Here is a 24,223-nt window from a genome sequence, read left to right as displayed (position 1 = left end):
TTAGGGATAAATAAAGTTGATCTTATTCTTAAATGAATAACATATAGTTTGTTATTGAACAGACCTTAGTAGTACTAAGACAGATATAGTAAATAAGTAAGTAAATGATAACAGATATAGTTTGTTATTGAACAAACCTTAGTAATACTAAGACAGATGTTCTAAATAAGTAAGTAAATGATAACGTATATAACTTATTTAGCAAACTTTAATAATATTAAGTTACATATAGAAACTAAGTTAGTAAATGAAAAAATATATAGTTTGTTATTGGCCAAACCTTTGTAATACTAAGTTACATATATTAACTAAGTAAATGAAAACAGATATAGTTTGTTCCTTAATAAACTTTAGTAGTTAAGTCACATTCAGTAACTAAGTAAGTAAATGATACAGATATTTTTTGGACAACTGTTGATAATAGAGTGTTAGGTCACATATTGTAAGTAAGTAAATGATGATAAATTATAGTTTGTTCTTGAACAAACCTTGGTCATATTAAGTCAGATATATTAAATAAGTAAGTAAATGCTAACACAGTTTGTTATTGAACAAACTTTAGTCATATTAAGTCAGATATAGTAACTAAGTAAATGATAACAGTTTGTTTTTGAACAAACTTTAGTCATATTAAGTCAGATATAGTAACTTAGTAAGTAAATGATACAAATATTTATAGAAAAACTGTTGGTAATGTTTGGTCACATATAGTAAGCAAGTAAGTAAACGATAATAGATACAGTTTGCTATTGAACAAACCTTAAGGCCTCGTCACACTGTATGTGGAACACCTTAGGATCACCTACACTCTAAAAAAAATGAACCGCTGTCTCAATGACAAAAAGTGATATAACAATTTGCATAGATTTTCTTAAGTTATTTCAACTTAACTAAAGTTATTTGAACTTGAATTTTCATTTGGACGGTATTCAGCATCTAGTGTGACAGGGGTATTAGTAATATTAAGTCATATATACTACTTAAGTATGTTAACATGTTGGCTACTTTAAATGATTTTGTTGAATTACTGTCAAACAATGTATATGTTTTTACTTTGTTGTTAATAGTCTGTCTGTTTATACATTAAATGTTGTCTTTGTGAAGTAAATCCTGCTCATCTGAGTCTTGATTAGCTGACAAAAAGTATTTTTTATTCATATTATTTTGTCAGCATAAATTAGCTTAATTTGAATTCAGTTTCACGTTACATTGTTCCTCTCGTTGTCCACAGACTCCTTACGTGGCTCTGAACCCCCGGGAGGGGTGGAGGGGCCCACTCCACAGCATGAGAACTATATTAAAAAACAGAAGTGCTCTTTCAGTTCTGACGTTGTTTTTTTTTTTCATTTTTCATGCTCAGTTATCCAACAGCATTAATTGCTTCTATAGAACACCAAACAGTGACTCAATATCTAGTTTCTGTAATCAAACAATAACAAAATTCACATCAAGATGTTAATCAAAATTAAAATTTAGTGCATTCATTAACTTAGTAAGAATGATCACTCCACCCATTTTTGTGTATATCAGAAGAAAACATTTTGCATAATCTTGCTCGCAGTTGGAATAATATATATATATATCACCTTCTGTAACACCATTGAATATGTTAAAAGTAACTTAAAAGCCACTGTTGATATTAAATCTTTATTCTTAATATCTCTATACTACAAATAAAATGTTATCTTCATATCTCTTATAACCCCTTCTCTTCATCTTTTTTTTTTTTTTTTTGTACAGGCCCCCCAGCTGGGCACTCTGATAGGTGTGTATCTGCCGTGCATGCAGAACATCTTTGGGGTGATTCTCTTCCTCAGGATGACCTGGTTGGTGGGCATCGGTGGCGTCTTTGGGACATTCATCATCGTGTTCATGTGCTGTGCTACAGTGAGTATATTTCTCACTTTGCATTTTGTTGAATCGATTGAGATGCTTTTCATGTATCCATCCTTTGTCTAAACAAAACTGGCTGTAAAAGTGATCATATAGTCCGAGCCCAATGGTGTGCAGACTTTCTATATTCACTCTCTGTGTTTATGGAGGAAATAACTGTCAGCTGCTGTAAATGCCATTCAGTGCACCTTTAAATTTTTGGTTGTTCAGTTTCTGCTTCTCCCATTAGGAGTCATCACAGCAGCTAATCAGTCTCGCTCACCCCTGTCCTCTCCATCTTACACCATCCATAAAACCTCCTCTTTGGCCTCCCTCTTCTCCTCCTGCCTGGGGGCTCCATCCTCAGCATCCCTCTCCCTGTATACCTTGAATCCCTCCTCTGCACGTCTAAACTATCTTGCTTCCATGACTTTGTCTCCAAACTGTCGTACCTGCTCTTTCACTTTGATGTGCTCATTCCTAATCGTGTCTATCCCTTTCACACCCCGTGGAAAGTCAGCATGTTTTGACACATAAAGTTTAAGTGTCAGGATTCTGTAGCTGGTATACGAATAATGAATGTTTATGAGTTCAATGGTACGAATATTTAATTCGGTGAAAGCTGGAACATACCATTCAAAGAGGCGAAGCCAAGTTGAATGGTATGTTCCAGCTTTCTCCGAATTAAATATTCGTTCCATTGAAAGAATGTAAAAATATTCATTATTTGTTTTATATAACGGCTAAAATAGATCCTTGTCGTTTGATATTTTATTAATTTATAAACAACAGAAAAGGGACTTAAATTTTGGTGTTCCACTGCTGCTAAAGTCCAACACAAACTTTAAATAGGAGTCCAAATTGTGTTGTGTAGTCCAGTGATGCTCTGCACTGACTTCGTACTTCCATAAAAAAAAATAGACTTCTTGTAGAGCCTCAGTCCAGCCAAAAATCATGTCAGTTTTTCAGCTTTTCATCTGAACAACTCTTCATACATCCAGACGGCTTACAGTGGAGTGGAGTTTTGTGTGTGTGTGTGTGTGTGTGTGTGTGTGTGTGTGTGTGTGTGTGTGTGTGTGTGTGTGTGTGTGTGTGTGTGTGTGTGTGTGTTACAAGAACTAGCACCATCAGTTAGCTCAATCAAATCGTCATCCCGCTTGTGTCGTTGTCCCGCGTGCGTGGGACAACGGCTTATAGCACAGTGGATTTGTTTTGTGTGTGTGTGTGCGCACACGCACGTGTGCAGAGTGCAATGGTACCAAAAGTACAGAACCAAATTTGCACTCTGAATGGAACCAAATTGCAGTCTAAATGCAATGCAACACAAATGGGACGAATAATCCATGTCATGTGACGTACAAAGCACCAGTCAAATGACAAGGATCCACTCAGCTGTTATATAAAGGCACATGATGACTGGTACTAATGAATCTGCAAAACATATTTTGACTTTGTGTGATGTTTTTCCTTCCAAATCATCCAGGAAGAAAGAAGCTCTGTTCACATTTTTTACATGTCTGATCTCCTGTAGTTGGAGATGTACTGTATAGATGTGGTGCATTCAGTCAGTAAAATGATCCAAATGGACGACACATGCTGCTTTTCTCCTGTTCCTGTTCCCATTTGTATCAGTGTCGTGCGACTGCAGTGGCTTTGGCATTGAACCAGCATCTTGTGCCTTATGACTTGAATTACAACAGGCAATGTCCCACAGGATGGACAGCTCTGCTGTCAGTGATCTGAGAGGCTGCTACACGCTGATTCTGTTTGACTTGTTTGATACGTTTGATTGTCAGCAAACATATATCTTGTCTCTTCACTATATATTTAACATCCAGTAAAAAAAGAGGTGGAGGTGCCAGTGCCATTTTGTTGAAAACGCCTCACATTTCCAGTTTTCTGCCAAGCATCGAGACACATTCTACAGTATGTGCGCTAAATGAAAAATTTGCGTTACACAGTACAATAAAGCTTGATTATATTGATGCAGATTAATTAAAACTGTCACCTCTAACAACCATATTTTGCTCTGTTTTCATCAGATTGCAATGTGCATAGCGGTATGGCAGGCTGGCATATCTGTGTTTGTGCAGCCTAGATTCTCCTCGAGCACTGGGTGTATTTATAGAACAACCCCCTCAAATCCCAATCCGAGCAAAGTTGCTTGCACAGACACACAGGCAATATGCTTCCCAATCTTGTTTCACTGTGACTGTGGATGGGAAGAAAAAAAAAAATTTCATCCAGTCTCGAACCCGTCTGAAAAAAGATATTGTGTAGAAACATGGATGTTCATCTAACAAAAGTAAATATTTTAGTGTTAATTATGTTAGTTAATCATACAGTAAAAAAATAAATGCAGCTTTGTTGCACTACGTGTTTATTTATTTTTATTCACATGGAATGTTAGCTTATTTTTCATTCCTGCTCAAAACTGTGGTGAGATTTTTATAAAATTTGTTATTTTTTATTATTATTTGTTGTTATTGTGTTGATGACATAATGAACTCAAAAAGTCAAGGATTTGGATGATCATGCAAAATCTTTGACTTTATTTCCAAAGAATGGCACCAGCCAAGTTTGAGTTCTCTGGCATTTCAAGCTTATATTTCCACTACATATGATGTATGCAAAGGGTCACACATGGGTACGCTGGGTTAAGTGTTGAGGAGACTCTTTATCATCTGACGGTATGTTGGACATGTCCAGACACTAAGCTGTAAAACACACACACACACACACACATCCATCACCATTGTTCACGAGAATTAAAAAGTCCATGCTTTTCACTCCAAAGTGAGCTCCTGTGTAGAGCCATGAGCAGTGGTGTACGGAAATCTCTTGTGAAATCAGAATCAACCCCTTTGTGTATTTCATGGAGTCTCCAAATGCTCTGGGCGCGGACTACGTTCATATTCTTTCACCAGACCAATGAGCGATAGTAGACGTGTACGATAGAAGGAAAATCTTCAGTATCATTGTTCAATATTGCAATGGCGATATGAATTGAGATAAATGAACTAACGATGATTCAGCGTAATTCCAGGCTGTTCCAGTTTCCCTGACATACCACAGTTCGACAATAAACACAAATGTTTAACTCTTACCGTCTTCCCACTCTCTGTAAAAACATTGAACATCAGCACTTCAGGGTCAAACCTTATCTCACATCATGGCATATGTAAATAAAGTGATTTTTCTTATTCATTGTGTTGATTGCACAGGTATCCACTGTGGAAATCCCGGACAAACGGTTGCAGCCGAATGGACAACAACAATTGTATTGATTGCACAGGCCTTATATTGCAGTGATGATGTTAATTGTGCAGCACTAATTGATACAACAACTACTAAATCAATCACCATTTTTAAAATCAATTAGTTATTTTGAGTCATTTCTTAATTTCTTCTTCATTTTACTATCACACTCATCTTCAACCACTTATCTGAGATCGGGTTGCCTGGGCAACAGCTCTAGCAGGGGACCCCAGACTTCCCTCTCCCATCCCACATTTTACCATATTAAATGTAAATATTTTCTGGTGTCATTACTAGTTTCTTTCCTCCTCTCTGTCAATAACCTGAATATCTTTGTGTTGTGGACAAATCAAGACATTTAGGGACGCCTAAGTTGTCATGGCAATCCCTTAGCAAGGAAGATTGTCTTGATCGATTCCTGGATAGGATGGTGGACACGGAGATGACTGAGCAGGCCCAGTCTTGACACACACGGCTTCTGACACGTGGTTACTGCAGGAAGCTTCTGCCGGTCAAGATCATGCTCTCTCTCCATTCTTCTTTCTGCTGTTCTTCTCTGGAGCAGCTCCTGACTTTGTGCTTCAGGAGATCCTTGTAGTATTTCTTCTGCCCTCCTCTGGACTGTTTTCCTTCATTCAGCTAGGAGTAGAAGATCTGCTTGGGAATTCAGGCATCATACATCCTAATGATGTGACCCACCCACAGAAGCTGGTTCTTAATGATGACGACATATTCAATGCTCTGGAGGTTGATTTCAGCCAAGACGCTGATGTTGGTATGGTAGCCTTCCCACCCGATGCGGAGGATACTCCTTAGGCAGCGTTGATGGAATTGCTCAAGGATCTTCAGGTGTCAGCTTTAGGTGCAAAAATAAAGCATGGTTGGCATGACAATGGCTTTGTAAATGAGTATTTACATGTTGTGTTGAAGGTCTCTGTTGTGGAAAAGATGAGTATGAAGCCGGTTAAAGGCAGTTCCTGCACATTTGAGTCTGTGTTGGATCTCGTCATCGATGTCTGTGTGACGAATGCCTGCCCAGGTATGGAAGGTGGCTCGTGTTCTTCAGGACCTGTCCATGGAGGTTCACAGCCCGAAGCTTTGGATTGACCATGTTGGGTGGAGAACCTGTGTCTTCTTCAGGTTGATGTGAAGACCAAGCTGATGTAGGCTTTGTCAAAGGTTTCAAGGATTTTCTGATGACTTTTTTCCATACAGGATGACATGCTGCTGTTGTCAACATACTAGAAGTCCAGGGGCAAAGTGGTTGTGATTTTCTTGTTGGCTCTCAGTCGGCTCAGGTTGAAGACGTTTCCATCCTTTCTGTACACAATGTCAGTTAATGGCGGTGTCTTGTCCTTGGTCAGGTGGATTGTGGTCCAAATGATGACTCAGCTTTGCTTTACTTCTGATTAAGCATTGAAGACTTCAGTTTTTGTGCCAGTTACCAGAACTGTGGTGGACATGTCATCATAGAGAAGCCTTAGGATCTTGATGAATTTCTCCAGGCAGCCCATTTTGCTCAGGTTCTTCCACAGAAGTGGGCATGACACACTGTCAAACACCTGTGTCAAGTTAGTGAAGGTGAGGTACAACAGTTTATCAATTTTCTTGCAAAAGGATGTTATTATGGGTTTAGGGAAGCACTGATCCACATTTATAACCATTTTCTGACATTTTATGGACCAAATAAGCAATTGATTAATTGAGAAAGTAAAGAAAATAATCCTTACTTGCAGCCCTAATTTTGTTAATGTTTAAGACGTAACAACTGGGGCAGTGTGACATCAAATGAAATCAGTATTCCATTCAAGGGATCCTGTCATCTGGACTAACTCATCCAGTTCACTAAGCACACACACACACACACACACACACACACACACACACACACACACACACACACACACACACACACACACACACACACACACACACACACACACACATTCCTTAAAAGTCACACTGGGCTCATTGCAGAATCCAGAGTAATAAGCATTAATGCTGTAAGAAAATTTCACAACACTCTCCTGCATCTTACATAACGCATCACCACCCAGAACTGCAGAGGTTGCCACCACCACACCACAGAAGTGCGTGTGTGTGTGTATGAGTATGTGTGACTTGAGGAGAAGCAAGCTCATCCTCAAAGAAATCTGCAGGTTTAGGAGACTGAAGAGAGTAATAGAGCATGACCCCTTGTTTTATGCACATTCGTGCGGGCTGTGCTCATGCTTTCACAGACCGTGCACTTGTCATGATGTGCATGCCATGATTCTTTATTCATGGAACACTTCAGCAGAGGGGTATTACTGTTGCACATTCGAGGAAGTGTTCATCAATTAAGAATGCACCTTCACGTGGTTTAGTAAGTCCCTTCGGCTGCTCCCTTGTTTTGCACTCCGGGTCACCACAGCAGATCCACCTTGGATCTGCATGTTCATTTGGCACAAATGAACATGCAGATCACAGATGTAATGCCCTTCCTGATGCAACTACACATTACATGGAGAAATGGGGCAGGAGTGGGGTTTGAACCCAGAAACCTTCTGCACCAAAACCACCACCCCTGCTGCTGCACCTTCATGTGGTTTACTGCTGCTTATTATTATACTGACCATGAAATTCTAAACCATCAAGTCTTTCAATCTGTGTGTTACTACAGACTAAATACTTCCAAACCTTATCCATCAGGTCCCTCTTTGAAACCGCATACATATACTCAGCCTCTCACCCAAAATGCACCAAGGGAGACGTTTAAAATGTTCAGAGGAGGTGATGGTCCAGTGGGTAAGTGTTGGGCTTCAGATCCTCAGTTCAAAACCTAGCCAGACCGGAAAATCACTAAGGGCCCTTAGGCAAGGTCCTTAATCCCCAAGTTGCTCCCGGTGTGTAGTGAGCGCCTTGCATGGCAGCACCCTGACATCAGTGTGTGAATGGGTGAATGTGAGGCATAATTGTAAAGCGCTTTGAGCATCTGATGCAGATGGAAAAGTGCTATATAAATGCAGTCAGTTTACCATTTAGAACAAATATTCAGTTTATTTAATAATAATTTAATAATTGACATCTTAATCTGATATATAATTAATCTTTAGTTGAAGCCTTAGTTTGTCTGGTTAGCATTACCTGTTCATCTTTACATTTTTTCTCCCCTATAGAAAAAAAACTTGCAAATCTAAAGCTACTCCTTTGCTTGGCTCAGTTTGGCCTTGTTTTGCAGATATAACTCTGCTGATTTCCCCAAGTGGCTCTCACCTTGCCACATTTGGTACCATGTTCTCTTGAGCAAATACACCACTCAGCAACTGTCGGGAAAAACACGTTTTTTAGAGTCCCGGACACCTTGTCCCGGCCTGTGCTTGGCTCCAGACAGCTCGGGACAGGTCCAGCACATCTCAGCATTACTCCGTGTGAACTAGATGTGAAGTCCAGGCGAACGCGTATCCAGCTGTTGACATCTCGGGGTAACTATTGCCATGCGCGGCATGACAATTACATGCTGAACTGTCTACAGCATGCACCAGGCCACCCCAATTAAAATGCAGGTTGGGCCAATCCAACCTGGTGTCCAGCCTAACTAGTTTTGAACATGCACAAACTAGTACCTTCCCAAAGTATGCCGAGTCACGGATAGCAGCACACTGAGGACCTCCAAAGCCATTCACATGTCATGCAGAGTCACTGCTCGGGAGAACCTGTTGCTGACTCATCCAGGTGTGAGACCTGCTTAGCATCAGAAGCAGCCTTGTTTGAGAACCACTGCTGTAGACAGCATTCTCTGCAACACCGCATCATGCTGCTTTCTTCAAATACTAAATCATAGACTGGGTGCTTCTGCATGTGTTTACAGAGACCAGATAATGAATGCAGGCCTGTCAACAAGATAAAATGAGGCTTAATATTCGAGATGGAAAGTCATCTGTTGTTTGGCCTTCTGCATTAATTCTCGGTCTTGAATTCAAATGCTGGGAAGAGTGGTCTGTCCTCTGTCGTGACTCATTAAAATGCTAAGGATGCTTTTCTCAAGCAATCATTTTTCCTTGTTATATTTTACCACTTCATAATGCGTCTTTGCTGCCTCTCTCTCTCTCTCTCTCTCTCTCTCTCTCTCTCTCTCTCTCTCTCTCTCTCTCTCTCTCCACCTGCTATCTTTTTGTTGTCCAGCTTTGCCATCTCACCCTCTTATCGGTTCTTGCTGTCACACACCATGCATCCAGAAAGTATTCACAGTGCTTCACTTTTTTCCACATTTTGTTACAGCCTTCTTCCAAAATGGAGTAAATTCATTTCTTTCCTCTCAAAATTCTACTCACAACACCCCGTAATGACAACGTGAAAAACTTTTTTGTTGTTTTGTTTGTTTTGCAAATTTATTCAAAAGAAAAAAATAAGACATCACATGTACATACGTATTTACACCTTTTGCTCAATACTTTGTTGATGCACCTGGCTGTGTGCATAGGGTCATTGTCCTGCTAAAGGATGAACCTTCACCCCAGTCTGAGGTCAAGAGAGCTCTGGAGCAGGTTTTTATCCAGGATGTCTCTGTACATTTCTGCATTCATCTTTTCCTCAATCCTGACTAGTCACCCAGTTCCTGCCGCTGAAAAACGTCCCTACAGCAGGATGCTACTACCACCATGGTACCTGGTTTCCTCCAAACATTATGCCTGGCATTCACACCAAAGAGTTCAATCTTTGTCTCATCAGACCAGAGAATTTTGTTTCTCATGGTCTGAGAGTCCTTCAGGTGCCTTTTGGCAAACTCCAGATGGGCTATCAAGTGTCTTTTACTAAGGAGTGGCTTCCGTCTGGCCACTCTATCACACAGGCTGATTGGTAGATTGCTGCAGAGATGGTTGTCCTTCTGGAAGGTTCTCCTCTCTCCACAGAGGAATGCTGGAGCTCTGACAGAATGACCACCGGGTTCTTAGTCACCTCCCTAGCCAAGGCTCTTCTGCCCCAGTTGCTCAGTTTAGACGGGCGGCCAGCTCTAGGAAGAGTCCTGGTGGATCTGAACTTCTTCCATTTATGGATGATGGAGGTCACTGTGCTCACTGCGACCTTCAGAGCAGCAGAAATGTTTCTGTACCCATTCCCCAGATTTGTACCTTGAGATAATTTTCTTGTGCTCACTTCATGTCCTTGAAGTCAGTCATGAAGTAAAAATAATGACTGTACCCTCATTGTAGGGTTACAACTAACGATTATTTTTGTTATTAATCATTTTTTGAATAATCAATTAATCTAATGATTTTTTTATTATTACTTTCGATTAGTATATTATCCTTCAGAGAATTAAATTTTCCTTTATCAGTAAATCATGAAGTCTACAAATAAATGGAAAGCATTTACACTCCCCGGCCACTTTATTAGGTACAGCTGTTCAGTTGCTTATTAACACAAATAGTTAATCAGCCAATCACATGTGGCATGGTTGTTGGTACCAGATGGTCTGGTCTGACTATTTCAGAAACTGCTGACCTACTGGGATTTTCACGCACAACCATCTCTAAGGTTTACAGAGAATTGTCCGAAAAAGAGAAGATATCCAGTGAGCGGCAATTGTGTGGCTGAAAAATGCCTTGTTGATGTCAGAGCAGAATGGGCGACTGTGTGATGCTATAATGTCAGTATGGATCAACATCTCTGAGCAGTGTTTCCAACACCTTGTTGGGTCTATGCCACAAAGAATTAAAGCACTTTTGAAGGCAAAAGGGTGTCCAACCCAGTACTAGCAAGGTGTCGGGGAGTGTTGTTGACGTCCGTCTGTCTCGGAAGACAATGGAGTCTTTGCGCCTGGTAAAGTCAGTCTGTGGTTAAGTGGCAGTGCCTGCTGTGGCTGAACAGGCCTATTTGGGAGCGGCAGGTCCTGTTGCAATTTCTGCAGGTGTATCCCACGTCAGCCTCTCCCGGTACTGCCACTGATGCTGCATTCTGTCGTCTACATTGTCTTTTCTCCTCCCACTTGTCCTCTCTTCTACTCTCACACAGCTGAATGCTACTCTTCACTGTGATCCTCCAGGCGTCTCGGTCAGCAGCTATGGATTCGAGGTCGGCGGGGCAGATGTTGCCGAGTTTCAGGTCTCTCTTACAGACATCCTTAAACCTGAGAAACGGTCTGCCAGTTGGTCTGGTGCCAGTAGCTGGCTCGCCATACAGAATGTCTTTTGGAATTCGGCCATCCTGCATGCGTACAACGTGACCGAGCCAACGTAGACGTCTCAGGGAAAGGAGGGCAAACATGCTTGGGATTTTTGCTCTGGCAAGCACATCCTTGTTAGGGACATGGTCCTGCCAGGTGATGCCCAGAATCTTTCTGATACTGCGCAGGTGGAAGGCATTCAGTCTGCCCACTTGGCGCGCGTACAGGGTCCATGACTCACTGCTGTAGAGTAGCGTACCCAGAACGCAGGCCTGATACACTCTCATCTTGGTGTTAGTGGTCAGCATGGTGTTGTTCCACACCATCTTTGTCAGGCGGGCCGTTGCTATTGCTGCTTTGCCGACGCGAGTGTTCAGCTCAGTGTCCAGTGAGAAGTTGCTGGTTATGGTGGAGCCCAAGTAGGTGAAGTCCTCCACCACTTCCAGTGTGTGGTCACCAGTTGATATGCGGGGGATGCTGCTGACGTCTTGGCCCATGATGTTGGTTTTCTTGAGGCTTATAGTTAGTCCAAACTCATCACATGCGTGAGCGAAGCGATCTATGAGTCGCTGAAGGGCTTCCTCAGAATGTGCGGCCAGGGCAGCGTCATCTGCGAACAGCATCTCCCTGAGGAGGACCTTCCCGACTTTGGCCTTGGCATGCAGGCGGGCCAGATTGAAGAGGCTCCCGTCACTCCGAGTGTGGATATAAATGCCGTCGTCACTCTGGTCGAAGGTGTTTTGCAGCAGGAGAGAGAAGAAGGTGCTGAAGAGCATCGGGGCAAAGACACATCCTTGTTTCACGCCTCTGAGGATGGGGAATGGTTCTGAAGATGAGCCGTCGTACTTGACAGTACCTCTCATGTCTTGGTGGAAGGAGACTATCATCCTCAGAAGCTTGGGGGGGCATCCAATCCATTGTAGTAGCGCAAAGAGGTCACTCCTGCTGACCAGGTCGAACGCCTTCGTCAGATCAATGAATCAAATCAAATCAAATCAATTTTATTTATATAGCGCCAAATCACAACAAACAGTTGCCCCAAGGCGCTTTATATTGTAAGGCAAAGCCATACAATAATTACGGAAAAACCCCAACGATCAAAACGACCCCCTGTGAGCAAGCACTTGGCAACAGTGGGAAGGAAAAACTCCCTTTTAACAGGAAGAAACCTCCAGCAGAACCAGGCTCAGGGAGGGGCAGTCTTCTGCTGGGACTGGTTGGGGCTGAGGGAGAGAACCGGGAAAAAGACATGCTGTGGAGGGGAGCAGAGATCAATCACTAATGATTAAATGCAGAGTGGTGCATACAGAGTAAAAAGAGAAAGAAACACTCAATGCATTATGGGAACCCCCCAGCAGTCTGAGTCTATGGCAACATAACTAAGGGATGGTTCAGGGTCACCCGATCCAGCCCTAACTATAAGCTTTAGCAAAAAGGAAAGTTTTAAGCCTAATCTTAAAAGTAGAGAGGGTGTCTGTCTCCCTGATCCAAATTGGGAGCTGGTTCCACAGGAGAGGAGCCTGAAAGCTAAAGGCTTTGCCTCCTATTCTACTCTTACAAACCCTAGGAACTACAAGTAAGCCTGCAGTCTGAGAGCGAAGCGCTCTATTGGGGTGATATGGTACTATGAGGTCCCTAAGATAAGAAGGGACCTGACTATTCAAAACCTTATAAGTAAGAAGAAGAATTTTAAATTCTATTCTAGAATTAACAGGAAGCCAATGAAGAGAGGCCAATATGGGTGAGATATGCTCTCTCCTTCTAGTCCCCGTCAGTACTCTAGCTGCAGCATTTTGAATTAACTGAAGGCTTTTCAGGGAACTTTTAGGAGAACCTGATAATAATGAATTACAATAGTCCAGCCTAGAGGAAATAAATGCATGAATTAGGTTTTCAGCATCACTCTGAGACAAGACCTTTCTAATTTTAGAGATATTGCGTAAATGCAAAAAAGCAGTCTTACATATTTGTTTAATATGCGCTTTGAATGACATATCCTGATCAAAAATGACTCCAAGATTTCTCACAGTATTACTAGAGGTCAGGGTAATGCCATCCAGAGTAAGGATCTGGTTAGACACCATGTTTCTAAGATTTGTGGGGCCAAGTACAATAACTTCAGTTTTATCTGAGTTTAAAAGCAGGAAATTAGAGGTCATCCATGTCCTTATGTCTGTAAGACAATCCTGCAGTTTAGCTAATTGGTGTGTGTCCTCTGGCTTCATGGATAGATAAAGCTGGGTATCATCTGCGTAACAATGAAAATTTAAGCAATGCCGTCTAATAATACTGCCTAAGGGAAGCATGTATAAAGTGAATAAAATTGGTCCTAGCACAGAACCTTGTGGAACTCCATAATTAACCTTAGTCTGCGAAGAAGATTCCCCATTTACATGAACAAATTGTAATCTATTAGATAAATATGATTCAAACCACCGCAGCGCAGTGCCTTTAATACCTATGGCATGCTCTAATCTCTGTAATCAAATTTTATGGTCAACAGTATCAAAAGCAGCACTGAGGTCTAACAGAACAAGCACAGAGATGAGTCCACTGTCTGAGGCCATAAGAAGATCATTTGTAACCTTCACTAATGCTGTTTCTGTACTATGATGAATTCTAAAACCTGACTGAAACTCTTTGAATAGACCATTCCTCTGCAGATGATCAGTTAGCTGTTTAACAGCTACCCTTTCAAGAATTTTTGAGAGAAAAGGAAGGTTGGAGATTGGCCTATAATTAGCTAAGATAGCTGGGTCAAGTGATGGCTTTTTAAGTAATGGTTTAATTACTGCCACCTTAAAAGCCTGTGGTACATAGCCAACTAATAAAGATAGATTGATCATATTTAAGAACGAAGCATTAATTAATGGTAGGGCTTCCTTGAGCAGCCTGGTAGGAATGGGGTCTAATAGACATGTTGATGGTTTGGAGGAAGTAACTAATGAAAATAACTCAGACAGAACAATCTGAGAGAAAGAGTCTAACCAAATACCGGCATCACTGAAAGCAGCCAAAGATAACGATACGTCTTTGGGATGGTTATGAGTAATTTTTTCTCTAATAGTTAAAATTTTATTAGCAAAGAAAGTCATGAAGTCATTACTAGTTAAAGTTAAAGGAATACTCGGCTCAATAGAGCTCTGACTCTTTGTCAGCCTGGCTACAGTGCTGAAAAGAAACCTGGGGTTGTTCTTATTTTCTTCAATTAGTGATGAGTAGTAAGATGTCCTAGCTTTACGGAGGGCTTTTTTTATAGAACAACAGACTCTTTTTCCAGGCTAAGTGAAGATCTTCTAAATTAGTGAGACGCCATTTCCTCTCCAACTTACGGGTTATCTGCTTTAAGCTGCGAGTTTGTGAGTTATACCACGGAGTCAGGCACTTCTGATTTAAAGCTCTCTTTTCAGAGGAGCTACAGCATCCAAAGTTGTCTTCAATGAGGATGTAAAACTATTGACGAGATACTCTATCTCACTTACAGAGTTTAGGTAGCTACTCTGCACTGTGTTGGTATATGGTATTAGGGAACATAAAGAAGGAAACATATCCTTAAACCTAGTTACAGCGCTTTCTGAAAGACTTCTAGTGTAATGAAACTTATTCCCCACTGCTGGGTAGTCCATCAGAGTAAATGTAAATGTTATTAAGAAATGATCAGACAGAAGGGAGTTTTCAGGGAATACTGTTAAGTCTTCAATTTCCATACCATAAGTCAGAACAAGATCTAAGATATGATTAAAGTGGTGGGTGGACTCATTTACATTTTGAGCAAAGCCAATTGAGTCTAATAATAGATTAAATGCAGTGTTGAGGCTGTCATTCTCAGCATCTGTGTGGATGTTAAAATCGCCCACTATAATTATCTTATCTGAGCTAAGCATTAAGTCAGACAAAAGTTCTGAAAATTCACAGAGAAACTCACAGTAACGACCAGGAGGACGATAGATAACAAATAAAACTGTTTTTTGGGACTTCCAATTTGGATGGACAAGACTAAGAGTCAAGCTTTCAAATGAATTAAAGCTCTGTCTGGGTTTTTGATTAATTAATAAGCTGGAATGGAAGATTGCTGCTAATCCTCTGCCTCGGCCCGTGCTACGAGCGTTCTGGCAGTTAGTGTGACTCGGGGGTGTTGACTCATTTAAACTAACATAATCATCCTGCTGTAACCAGGTTTCTGTAAGGCAGAATAAATCAATATGTTGATCAATTATTATATCATTTACTAACAGGGACTTAGAAGAGAGAGACCTAATGTTTAATAGACCACATTTAACTGTTTTAGTCTGTGGTGCAGTTGAAGGTGCTATATTATTTTTTCTTTTTGAATTTTTATGCTTAAATAGATTTTTGCTGGTTATTGGTAGTCTGGGAGCAGGCACCGTCTCTACGGGGATGGGGTAATGAGGGGATGGCAGGGGGAGAGAAGCTGCAGAGAGGTGTGTAAGACTACAACTCTGCTTCCTGGTCCCAACCCTGGATAGTCACAGTTTGGAGGATTTAAGAAAATTGGCCAGATTTCTAGAAATGAGAGCTGCTCCATCCAAAGTGGGATGGATGCCATCTCTCCTAACAAGACCAGGTTGTCCCCAGAAGCTTTGCCAATTATCTATGAAGCCCACCTCATTTTTTGGACACCACTCAGACAGACAGCAATTCAAGGAGAACATGCGGCTAAACATGTCACTTCCAGTCCGATTGGGGAGTGGCCCAGAGAAAACTACAGAGTCCGACATTGTTTTTGCAAAGTTACACACCGATTCAATGTTAATTTTAGTGACCTCCGATTGGCGTAACCGGGTGTCATTACTGCCGACGTGAATTACAATCTTACCAAATTTACGCTTAGCCTTAGCCAGCAGTTTCAAATTTCCTTCAATGTCACCTGCTCTGGCCCCCGGAAGACAATTGACTATGGTTGCTGGTGTCGCTAACTTCACATTTCTCAAAACAGTCGCCAATAACCAGAGTTTGTTCCTCGGCGGGTGTGTCGCCGAGTGGGGAAAAACGGTTAGAAATGTGAACGGGTTGGCGGTGTACATGGGGCTTCTGTTTAGGGCTACGCTTCCTCCTTACAGTCACCCAGTCGGCCTGCTTTCCCGGCTGCTCGGGATCTGCCAGAGGGAAACTAACGGCGGCTAAGCTACCTTGGTCCACACCGACTACAGGGGCCTGGCTAGCTGTAGAATTTTCCACGGTGCGGAGCCAAGTCTCCAATTCGCCCAGCCTGGCCTCCAAAGCTACGAATAAGCTACACTTATTACAAGTACCATTAGATAGATAGATAGATAGATAGATAGATAGATATAGATAGGTATATACTTTTAATGTCCCCATGGGGAAATTTGTCTTGGACTTCTCAAAAATCATGACCCATACAAAGATACAGAACAAGACATAAACAGTTCATAACAATAAATAAATAAATACATAAATAAAGAATAAAAATAAATAAATAAAAAACATACAAGTACTAAAACCTCCTAATGTGCCTGATTGTTAGCGGTGTTTATTATGATATTTGTTAAGGGCTATGATTGATATAGGAACAAAAGAGTTCCTATATCTATTCAGTCTGCAATGGGGGACTCTGAAATGCCGGCCCGATGGTAGCAACTCGTATTGCGTGTGCAGAACATGGGAGGAGTCAGAAAGAATTCTGTCCGCTTGCTTCATCACGCACTAATCAAAAATTGACTGAGGATTGTTATACTGTTTCAAACCAATGATTTTCATTGCTGTGAGAACAAGGTAGTTTAATTTTGATCTTAGGGACACAGGAATGTTCCCAAACCGAGTGGTTATGCCATAATCTTAGAATGCTTTCAAGAACTGCCTGATAAAACAGTAACATAATTTTTTGGTCGACTCCATGAAAACGCAAACGCCGTAGAAAATAGAGTCGTTGATTCAAGCGGGAACATAACCAGTCAACATGAGTGTTCCATGTAAGGGAACTGTCTATACAGACACCAAGATATTTGTACGATTGCACCTGTGTGATTGGTTGCTGGTGTATAATTACAGGGTTGTGATTGCCAACTAACTTTGGGTCAAAAATGACTTCCTCTGTCTTTTTAACATTTAAAGTAAGGTAACTGGAATCACACCACTCAACAAACTGCCTCACCTCTGAATGATAGATATTCAAATCATCATTCTGTTGAAGTAAGCACAGAAGTGCTGAGTCGTCTGAATATTTAAAAATATAGTTCCCAGGGTGCTTGGCTGAACACTCATTAGTATATAAAGTAAAAAGGACAGGTGAGCTCACACATCCCTGTGGTGCTCCAGTACTGATGTCTTTGATTTGGGACAGGCTAGAATTTACCTTAACCTGCTGTGTTCTGTTTGTCAAAAAAGAGTGAAACCACCGTATAAGTGACGGGTTGACATCCAACGCTTTAAGTTTCTGAATTAGTAAGTATGGCTGAAGCATATTAAAGGCGGAGCTGAAGTCAATAAAAAGTAATCGGGCATATGATGACTTGTCATCAAGATGTTTTAAAACAAGATGCATGATGGTGGAAATCGCATCATCTGTGCATCGCCCTCGTCTGTAAGCAAACTGAAATGGATCTAATTTGCCATCTACATCCATTTTCAGCCTGCTCACAATGTATTTCTCGAAACATTTCATCACAACTGATGTCATTACTGCTAAAGGAGGCCGAGGAATAACTAAACATTTCACACCCAGAGCAGAAAAGTGCAGGAGAGACAGGAGAAGCCGCCATGCTAAACCGGCTAAGAGCTAGTAGCTGCGCTAAGCTAGCGGCTTCCTAAAAACACGCAAAGTGAATAACGTGTAAATAATTTAGAGGTGATTCAGCAGAGGGAGTGCTTTAGTTAAGGCACGTGAAGATAACACTGTGAAACAAATCGTTATCTAGGTAACTAGATCAATCTAACTGCGCAGATTAAACAGCTAACAGATACAGCAAAACACCGCTGTGCTCCGGAACAGGAAGTGATACAATACCGCAGTGAGAGCCAACCACCATGAAGGTGAGGTAGAGTGGTTGTCTCTGCTCACGACACTTCTCCTGCAGCTGTCGTAGTGAAAATATCATGTCTACAGTCAACCTTCCCGCTCTGAAGCCGCATTGCGCCTCTGGGTAAATGCGTTCTGCGAGCGACTGGATTCTATCCAGAACCACACGTGCGAAGACCTTGCCGACGATGCTGAGCAAGGAGATACCGCGGTAGTTATTACAGTCACTGCGGTCTCCTTTGTTTTTGTACAGCGTCGTGATGTTGGCATCACGCATGTCCTGTGGGACTGACCCTTCCTCCCAGCATTGGAGCAGAAGTTTGTGGAGGTGGTCGAGGAGAACAGTCTTTGTGCCGACCTTGATGACTTCAGGTGGAATGCCATCGCTACCTGGAGCTTTGCCACTGGCGAGGGTGTCGATGGCTTTGCTGAGTTCCTCAAAAGAGGGTGGGGCGTCAAGTTCATCCATGACTGGCAGGGGGGTGATACGCTCAGATGCTGTATCGGTGACGATGTTCTCCCGTGAGTACAGTTGCTGGTAGTGCTCCGCCCATCTCTCCATCTGTTTACCGCAGTCCGTGATGATATCTCCTGAGGCAGACTTCAGCGGTGCGATCTTGACGGCGCTTGGACCAAACGCCTTCTTCAGTCCCTCGTACATCCCACGGACGTTGCCGCAGTCGGCGGAAAGTTGGATGCCGTGGCATAGGTTCAGCCAGTAGTCGTTGGCGCAGCGTCGGGTGATCCTCTGGGTGTCACTTCTGGCCTTTCTAAGTGTAGCAAGTGTCTTCTCAGAGGGGTCTCTCTTGTACTCAAGCAGTGCGTCGGGTTTAGCTGAGATTGCTGGCTCTAGTTCAGTGATCCCTGCCTCAAACCAATCTGGGTTCTTCTTCTCCCGCCTGCCAAAGGTATCCATGGCAGAGTTGTAGATTGCCTCACGGATGTGTCCCCATCTCACGTCCGCCATGTTGGTTGGACAGTCTTTGAGGGCCTCCTGGAGTGAATTTGCGAAGCACGCGCAGGCGTCAGGAACAGAGGTGAAGGCTGTGTTTATACGAGGCCACCCTTTCTGCTGGGAGTTGTGGATCCGCTTGGGTTGGAGGCGGACTTTGGCTGCGACCAGTGTATGGTCGATGTCGCAGTCAGCACTGTGGTAGCTGCGGGTGTAGCGAACACAGTTTAGTGAGTCTCTCCTGGTGATGATGAGATCCAGCTGGTGCCAGTGGCGGGATCTGGGGTGGTGCCAGGACACTCTGTGCTGGGGCTTCGAGTGAAAGAAAGTGTTTGTGATGCACAGGTCATGGAAGGAGCACAACTCAAGTAGTCTCTGCCCATTTTCGTTCAGCTTGCCGACACCAAAGTGACCTCTGCAGCGAGGCCAGGAGTCATGGTCGGCTTCAATCCGGGCGTTGAAGTCCCCGAGTAGGTACAGGCACTCTGTGGCAGGGATCACCCTGATGATGGTCTCCAGTTCCTCGTAAAACTCGTCCCTCACCTCGGTACTGGAGTTGAGAGTGGGAGCGTAGACACTCAAGATGTTCACTGGGCCCGATGAGCTGGAGAGGCGGAGGGAGAGGATTCTTGGAGTACCTTGGGAAGGCGGTTCAACTGCAGTCAGCAGGCTGTTCTTCACTGCCAGTCCAATGCCTTGTATGCGTGGCTCCTCAGGTTTCTTGCCTCGCCAGAAGAATGTGTAGTCGTGTTCTCTGATGCTGCCGCTGGATGCAAGCCTGGTCTCTTGCAAGGCCGCAATATCAATGTCGAGCCTCTTGAGCTCGCGGTTGATGATGGCTGTCTTTCTCGCATCATCGACCTGTTGTAGGTCGTCGGAGAGGCCGGAACACATGGTCCTAACATTCCAGTTTGCCAGTCTCAGCACTGGCGGCTTTCTTGACTTTCTTCGTGTTTTGCCTGGTGCAGGGTTTACAGTCTGCTCTTCGGTTTTTGTCCTGAGCTCCAAGCACCCATTGAAGCAGGCAGACCGTGACGGGTCAGCACCTTATTGGCCGGGGGCTGCCCAGCTTGATGCGGGCGATAGCTGACTAGTGGGACTGCGATGATCCCTCCCACCGTCAGAGACAACCCGTAGCGTCTGAGCTCATGCCAATACACTCTAGACTTATAACTCGTAACTGCCGTCTCCCGTGTTAGTTCTATCGCTGGAACAGCGGCACTGGAGTGACCTCTCCACGGCGCAAGCATGGGCAAAGTATATGGAGGTCCTGGGCTGCCCAGTCGCCAAGACCCCCCTCTCGGCTTTGCTGATGTGGTCCAAAGGAAAGCAAAGCAGTACGTTTGGCACCAGGTCGGCTGCAGGACCTGCCGGAGTCAGCTAGCACTGCATGCTGGTCCGCCTTCGGGGCTCCACTCCTGATTTGGAAGGTTTACTCCCCCACACTTGGCCGTTGGATCTGAAAATATAATGATCTCCTCCGCCCCCTAGCTGTTGACTACTTGTTGAAGTTCTTCCACCTAGATTAGTGGTGCAGTGTAAACACCACCCCCCCCACGTGGTTTAGCCCACCAGCTGAAGCGGTGTACCGGGGTGTGACGCTTGGAGTCAACACGTGAGAGATTAGGAGATGGATGAGGACCAGTGACGCCAGTCCACCCTACCAGATAGAGTGCAGCATGCCGAACGCCAAAGGTACTACCTCTATCCAAAGCCCCGTACACCCCATCGGGGAGTGTATATAGCGCTTATATGGTCAAAGTGCTTCACATTCAACCACAATGATATCAGTGTTCTACCATGCAAGGCTCTCTTGGAGATTAAAGGTCTTGCCCAAGGGCCCTGACTGATTTTTTTTTTTGGTCTGAACCAAAGAGCCTCTGGTCACAAGCCCACTGTAATGTATTAGATGTTTGGTTCATAAAACATCTGAAAATCATGGAAAACATCGATCAGTGTTTCTCAAAGCCCAATATGTCTTTTGTTCACAACACAAAGTTAGATAGATAGATAGATAGATAGATAGATAGATAGATAGATAGATAGATAGATAGATAGATAGATAGATAGATAGATAGATAGATAGGTAGGTAGGTAGGTAGGTAGGTAGGTAGGTAGGTAGGTAGGTAGGTAGGTAGGTAGGTAGGTAGGTAGGTAGGTAGGTAGGTAGGTAGGTAGGTAGGTAGGTAGGTAGGTAGGTAGGTAGCTAGCTAGCTAGCTAGCTAGCTTTTATTGTCATTGTCATTACAACAACGAGATTTACGCACTCACATTCCACATACAGCAATTAATCTACAATGATTACTTGTTTACCGTAATAATGGCACACATCAGAATTAGTACAACACATATACATTTGACATTGTTTATGTGCACTAAACTTGAAACAGTCCATTTTCCAATTGAGCCGATGTGAGTGTGTTGGTAGCCGCTGCAACTGTCAAGTCGCGCCGCCTGCCAGCTTGGGAACAACGGGGGCTTGCCACAGGATGCGACCGCCCTCATCGGAGTCCCAAGCTTATTTGGGATTAAGTTGATCAGTTTACTGTTAGAGAGGAGGAAAGGAACCAGAAAATCAAATGAAAGAAACTGAAATCAGAGAATTTAGACATTTTAAAAAACTGAATCAGATTGATTAATCGTTTATAAAATAGTAGACGATTAATTCAATAATCCATTAATAATTGATGAATTAATTAATTGTCACACTTCTACCTCATTACCTGCATCTGTCTGCTTTCTCCACTAAATCATGTCCACAGAACATTCATGTGATTAAGCAGCACGCTGGACGTGGACATACGGTGTTCGCTATCATCTTATGTGAAATGATTAAGCTGCACTTGCCTAATCCATTGTGCCTTCATGTTATGAAACACGCTAATGAAGCATGGCTAAGTGCAGGGGGGAAACTGCAGTCCTGCCAAAGCCAGTTTCCACTCAACTGTGAGGTCAGCCAAAAGCCAAGTCAGAGTTTGACTGTAGCTTTGGGAAGAAACAGGCTTAAAATGTCCTTTGCACTGAGTGTCAGTTTACCATCCTTAAAAAGGAAAATTAGCTTCTTCACCAAATGAAAAATATTGTGCTTTGCTGTATTCTCATAAATCTTGCGGCTCAGATGGCTGAGCAGTTATTCAAGCTTCTTCAGCATGCAGACTGTCTTGGAGAGAGAGAGAGAGAGAGAGAGAGAGAGAGAGGATCGAGAGGAGACGAGAGAGAGAGAGAGAGAGAGAGAGAGAGGAAATGCCCCATTTGTGTGATTTTAAGCTTTCTGTTGTTGTGCCTCATTTGGATGAGACAGATGGTGAAGAGGTATAATCTACTGGCAGCCATGCAGCTCAGAGGGTGAGCGGGTACGTGTGCATGAAAAGATAGTGTTAGTAAGCCAGGATAACACATAAAGTCCATCATATTTTAATATTACTTGAAAGAAGAGCAGTAAAACAGGCCACAGGCTCTGGCTCACCGGGAGGGGAAAGTGCTGCACATGCTAACCGCTGACCAACTAAAGGTGTCAGAGCCCTCCACTGCTATCACCACTTTCTGACTGTGTGCAGCACCTTTTGATCCATATTTCTAGCAAAAGCAAAGCATGGCATTCTGGGATCTTTCTGCTAAACAAACCGCTGTGTCCGTAACAGCAGCTGCTTGATGATATCATCTGTCTCTGCAGTGACACTCAGAAGGACACTGGAAAAAAGAGTTGAACACTGCTCAGGAAATGGACCAAATGGCAGAAGTGTTACCCAAAAAAAAAAAAAAAGACACTGAATCCGAAGATTGACAAATATTCTTTTCCCCTTTTGAACTGCTACACAGTCTAACTGGTAGGATTCTTTGGCAGCTCGATTCAGAATTTGGTATGCCACTGACTACCTCCGCATGGCTGCAGCCCACATCAGATAAAACACTTAAACAATTACTCTCTTATCTGCTGTGGAGAGAGAAGAGCTTGTGGCCTCATTATGACCAGATTAGAGCGTACTCACTCTTCACTTCTGATCGTCAGTCCACCGGGCCCTCAGGTGACAGTAACCACATTACATCCTACACACACACATGCACACACACACACACACACACACACACAACAGCATCCACAAAACAACTAGCTTTATTATTGGTCTCTGTTTTTCCAACTGGTCTTGTAAAAAAGTTAAAAAAAATCTGAAGCTATGCATTTTAGATTTTATGCCTTCATCAACATGCCTATAATATAAATTAAGAAAATCAAAACAATCCATGTATGGCTGTCAAAATAATGCATGAATTTAGATGAATTAATTACAGCACCTATAACACATACATTTTGAGTGTGTGTGTGTGTGTGTGTGTGTGTGTGTGTGTGTATATATATTTTTATATATATATATATATATATATATATATATATATATATATATATATATTATATATATATATATATATTATACAGTAGTGTTCAGAATAATAGTAGTGCTATGTGACTAAAAAGATTAATCCAGGTTTTGTGTATATTTCTTATTGTTACATGGGAAACAAGGTACCAGTAGATTCAGTAGATTCTCACAAATCCAACAACACCAAGCATTCATGATATGCACACTCTTAAGGCTATGAAATTGGGCTATTAGTAAAAAAAGTAGAAAAGGGGGTGTTCACAATAATAGTAGTGTGGCATTCAGTCAGTGAGTTCGTCAATTTTGTGGAACAAACAGGTGTGAATCAGGTGTCCCCTATTTAAGGATGAAGCCAGCACCTGTTGAACATGCTTTTCTCTTTGAAAGTCTGAGGAAAATGGGACATTCAAGACATTGTTCAGAAGAACAGCATAGTCTGATTAAAACGTTGATTGGAGAGGGGAAAACTTAAACGCAGGTGCAAAAAATTATAGGCTGTTCATCTACAATGATCTCCAGTGCTTTAAAATGGACAAAAAAAAACAGAGACGCATGGAAGAAAATGGAAAACAACCATCAAAATGGATAGAAGAATAACCAGAATGGCAAAGGCTCACCCA

The 24,223-nt window shown here is 42.6% G+C and overlaps 1 protein-coding gene across 1 annotated transcript in view; it reads left to right on the top strand.

The window, feature by feature from the left end:
- Positions 1-24,223, top strand: part of slc12a5a (solute carrier family 12 member 5a) — a 445,395-nt gene that overhangs the window by 293,758 nt on the left and 127,414 nt on the right. Inside the window, 1 exon segment of the mRNA XM_034166020.1 lies at positions 1,741-1,887. Coding sequence (XP_034021911.1) covers positions 1,741-1,887 — 147 coding nt within the window.

This window comes from Thalassophryne amazonica, chromosome 3 (assembly GCF_902500255.1).
Source record: "Thalassophryne amazonica chromosome 3, fThaAma1.1, whole genome shotgun sequence".
Classification (NCBI taxonomy): Eukaryota; Metazoa; Chordata; class Actinopteri; order Batrachoidiformes; family Batrachoididae; genus Thalassophryne; species Thalassophryne amazonica.
The sequence above is the reverse complement of the archived record's forward strand: the minus strand, read 5'-3'. Positions and strand labels throughout refer to the sequence as shown.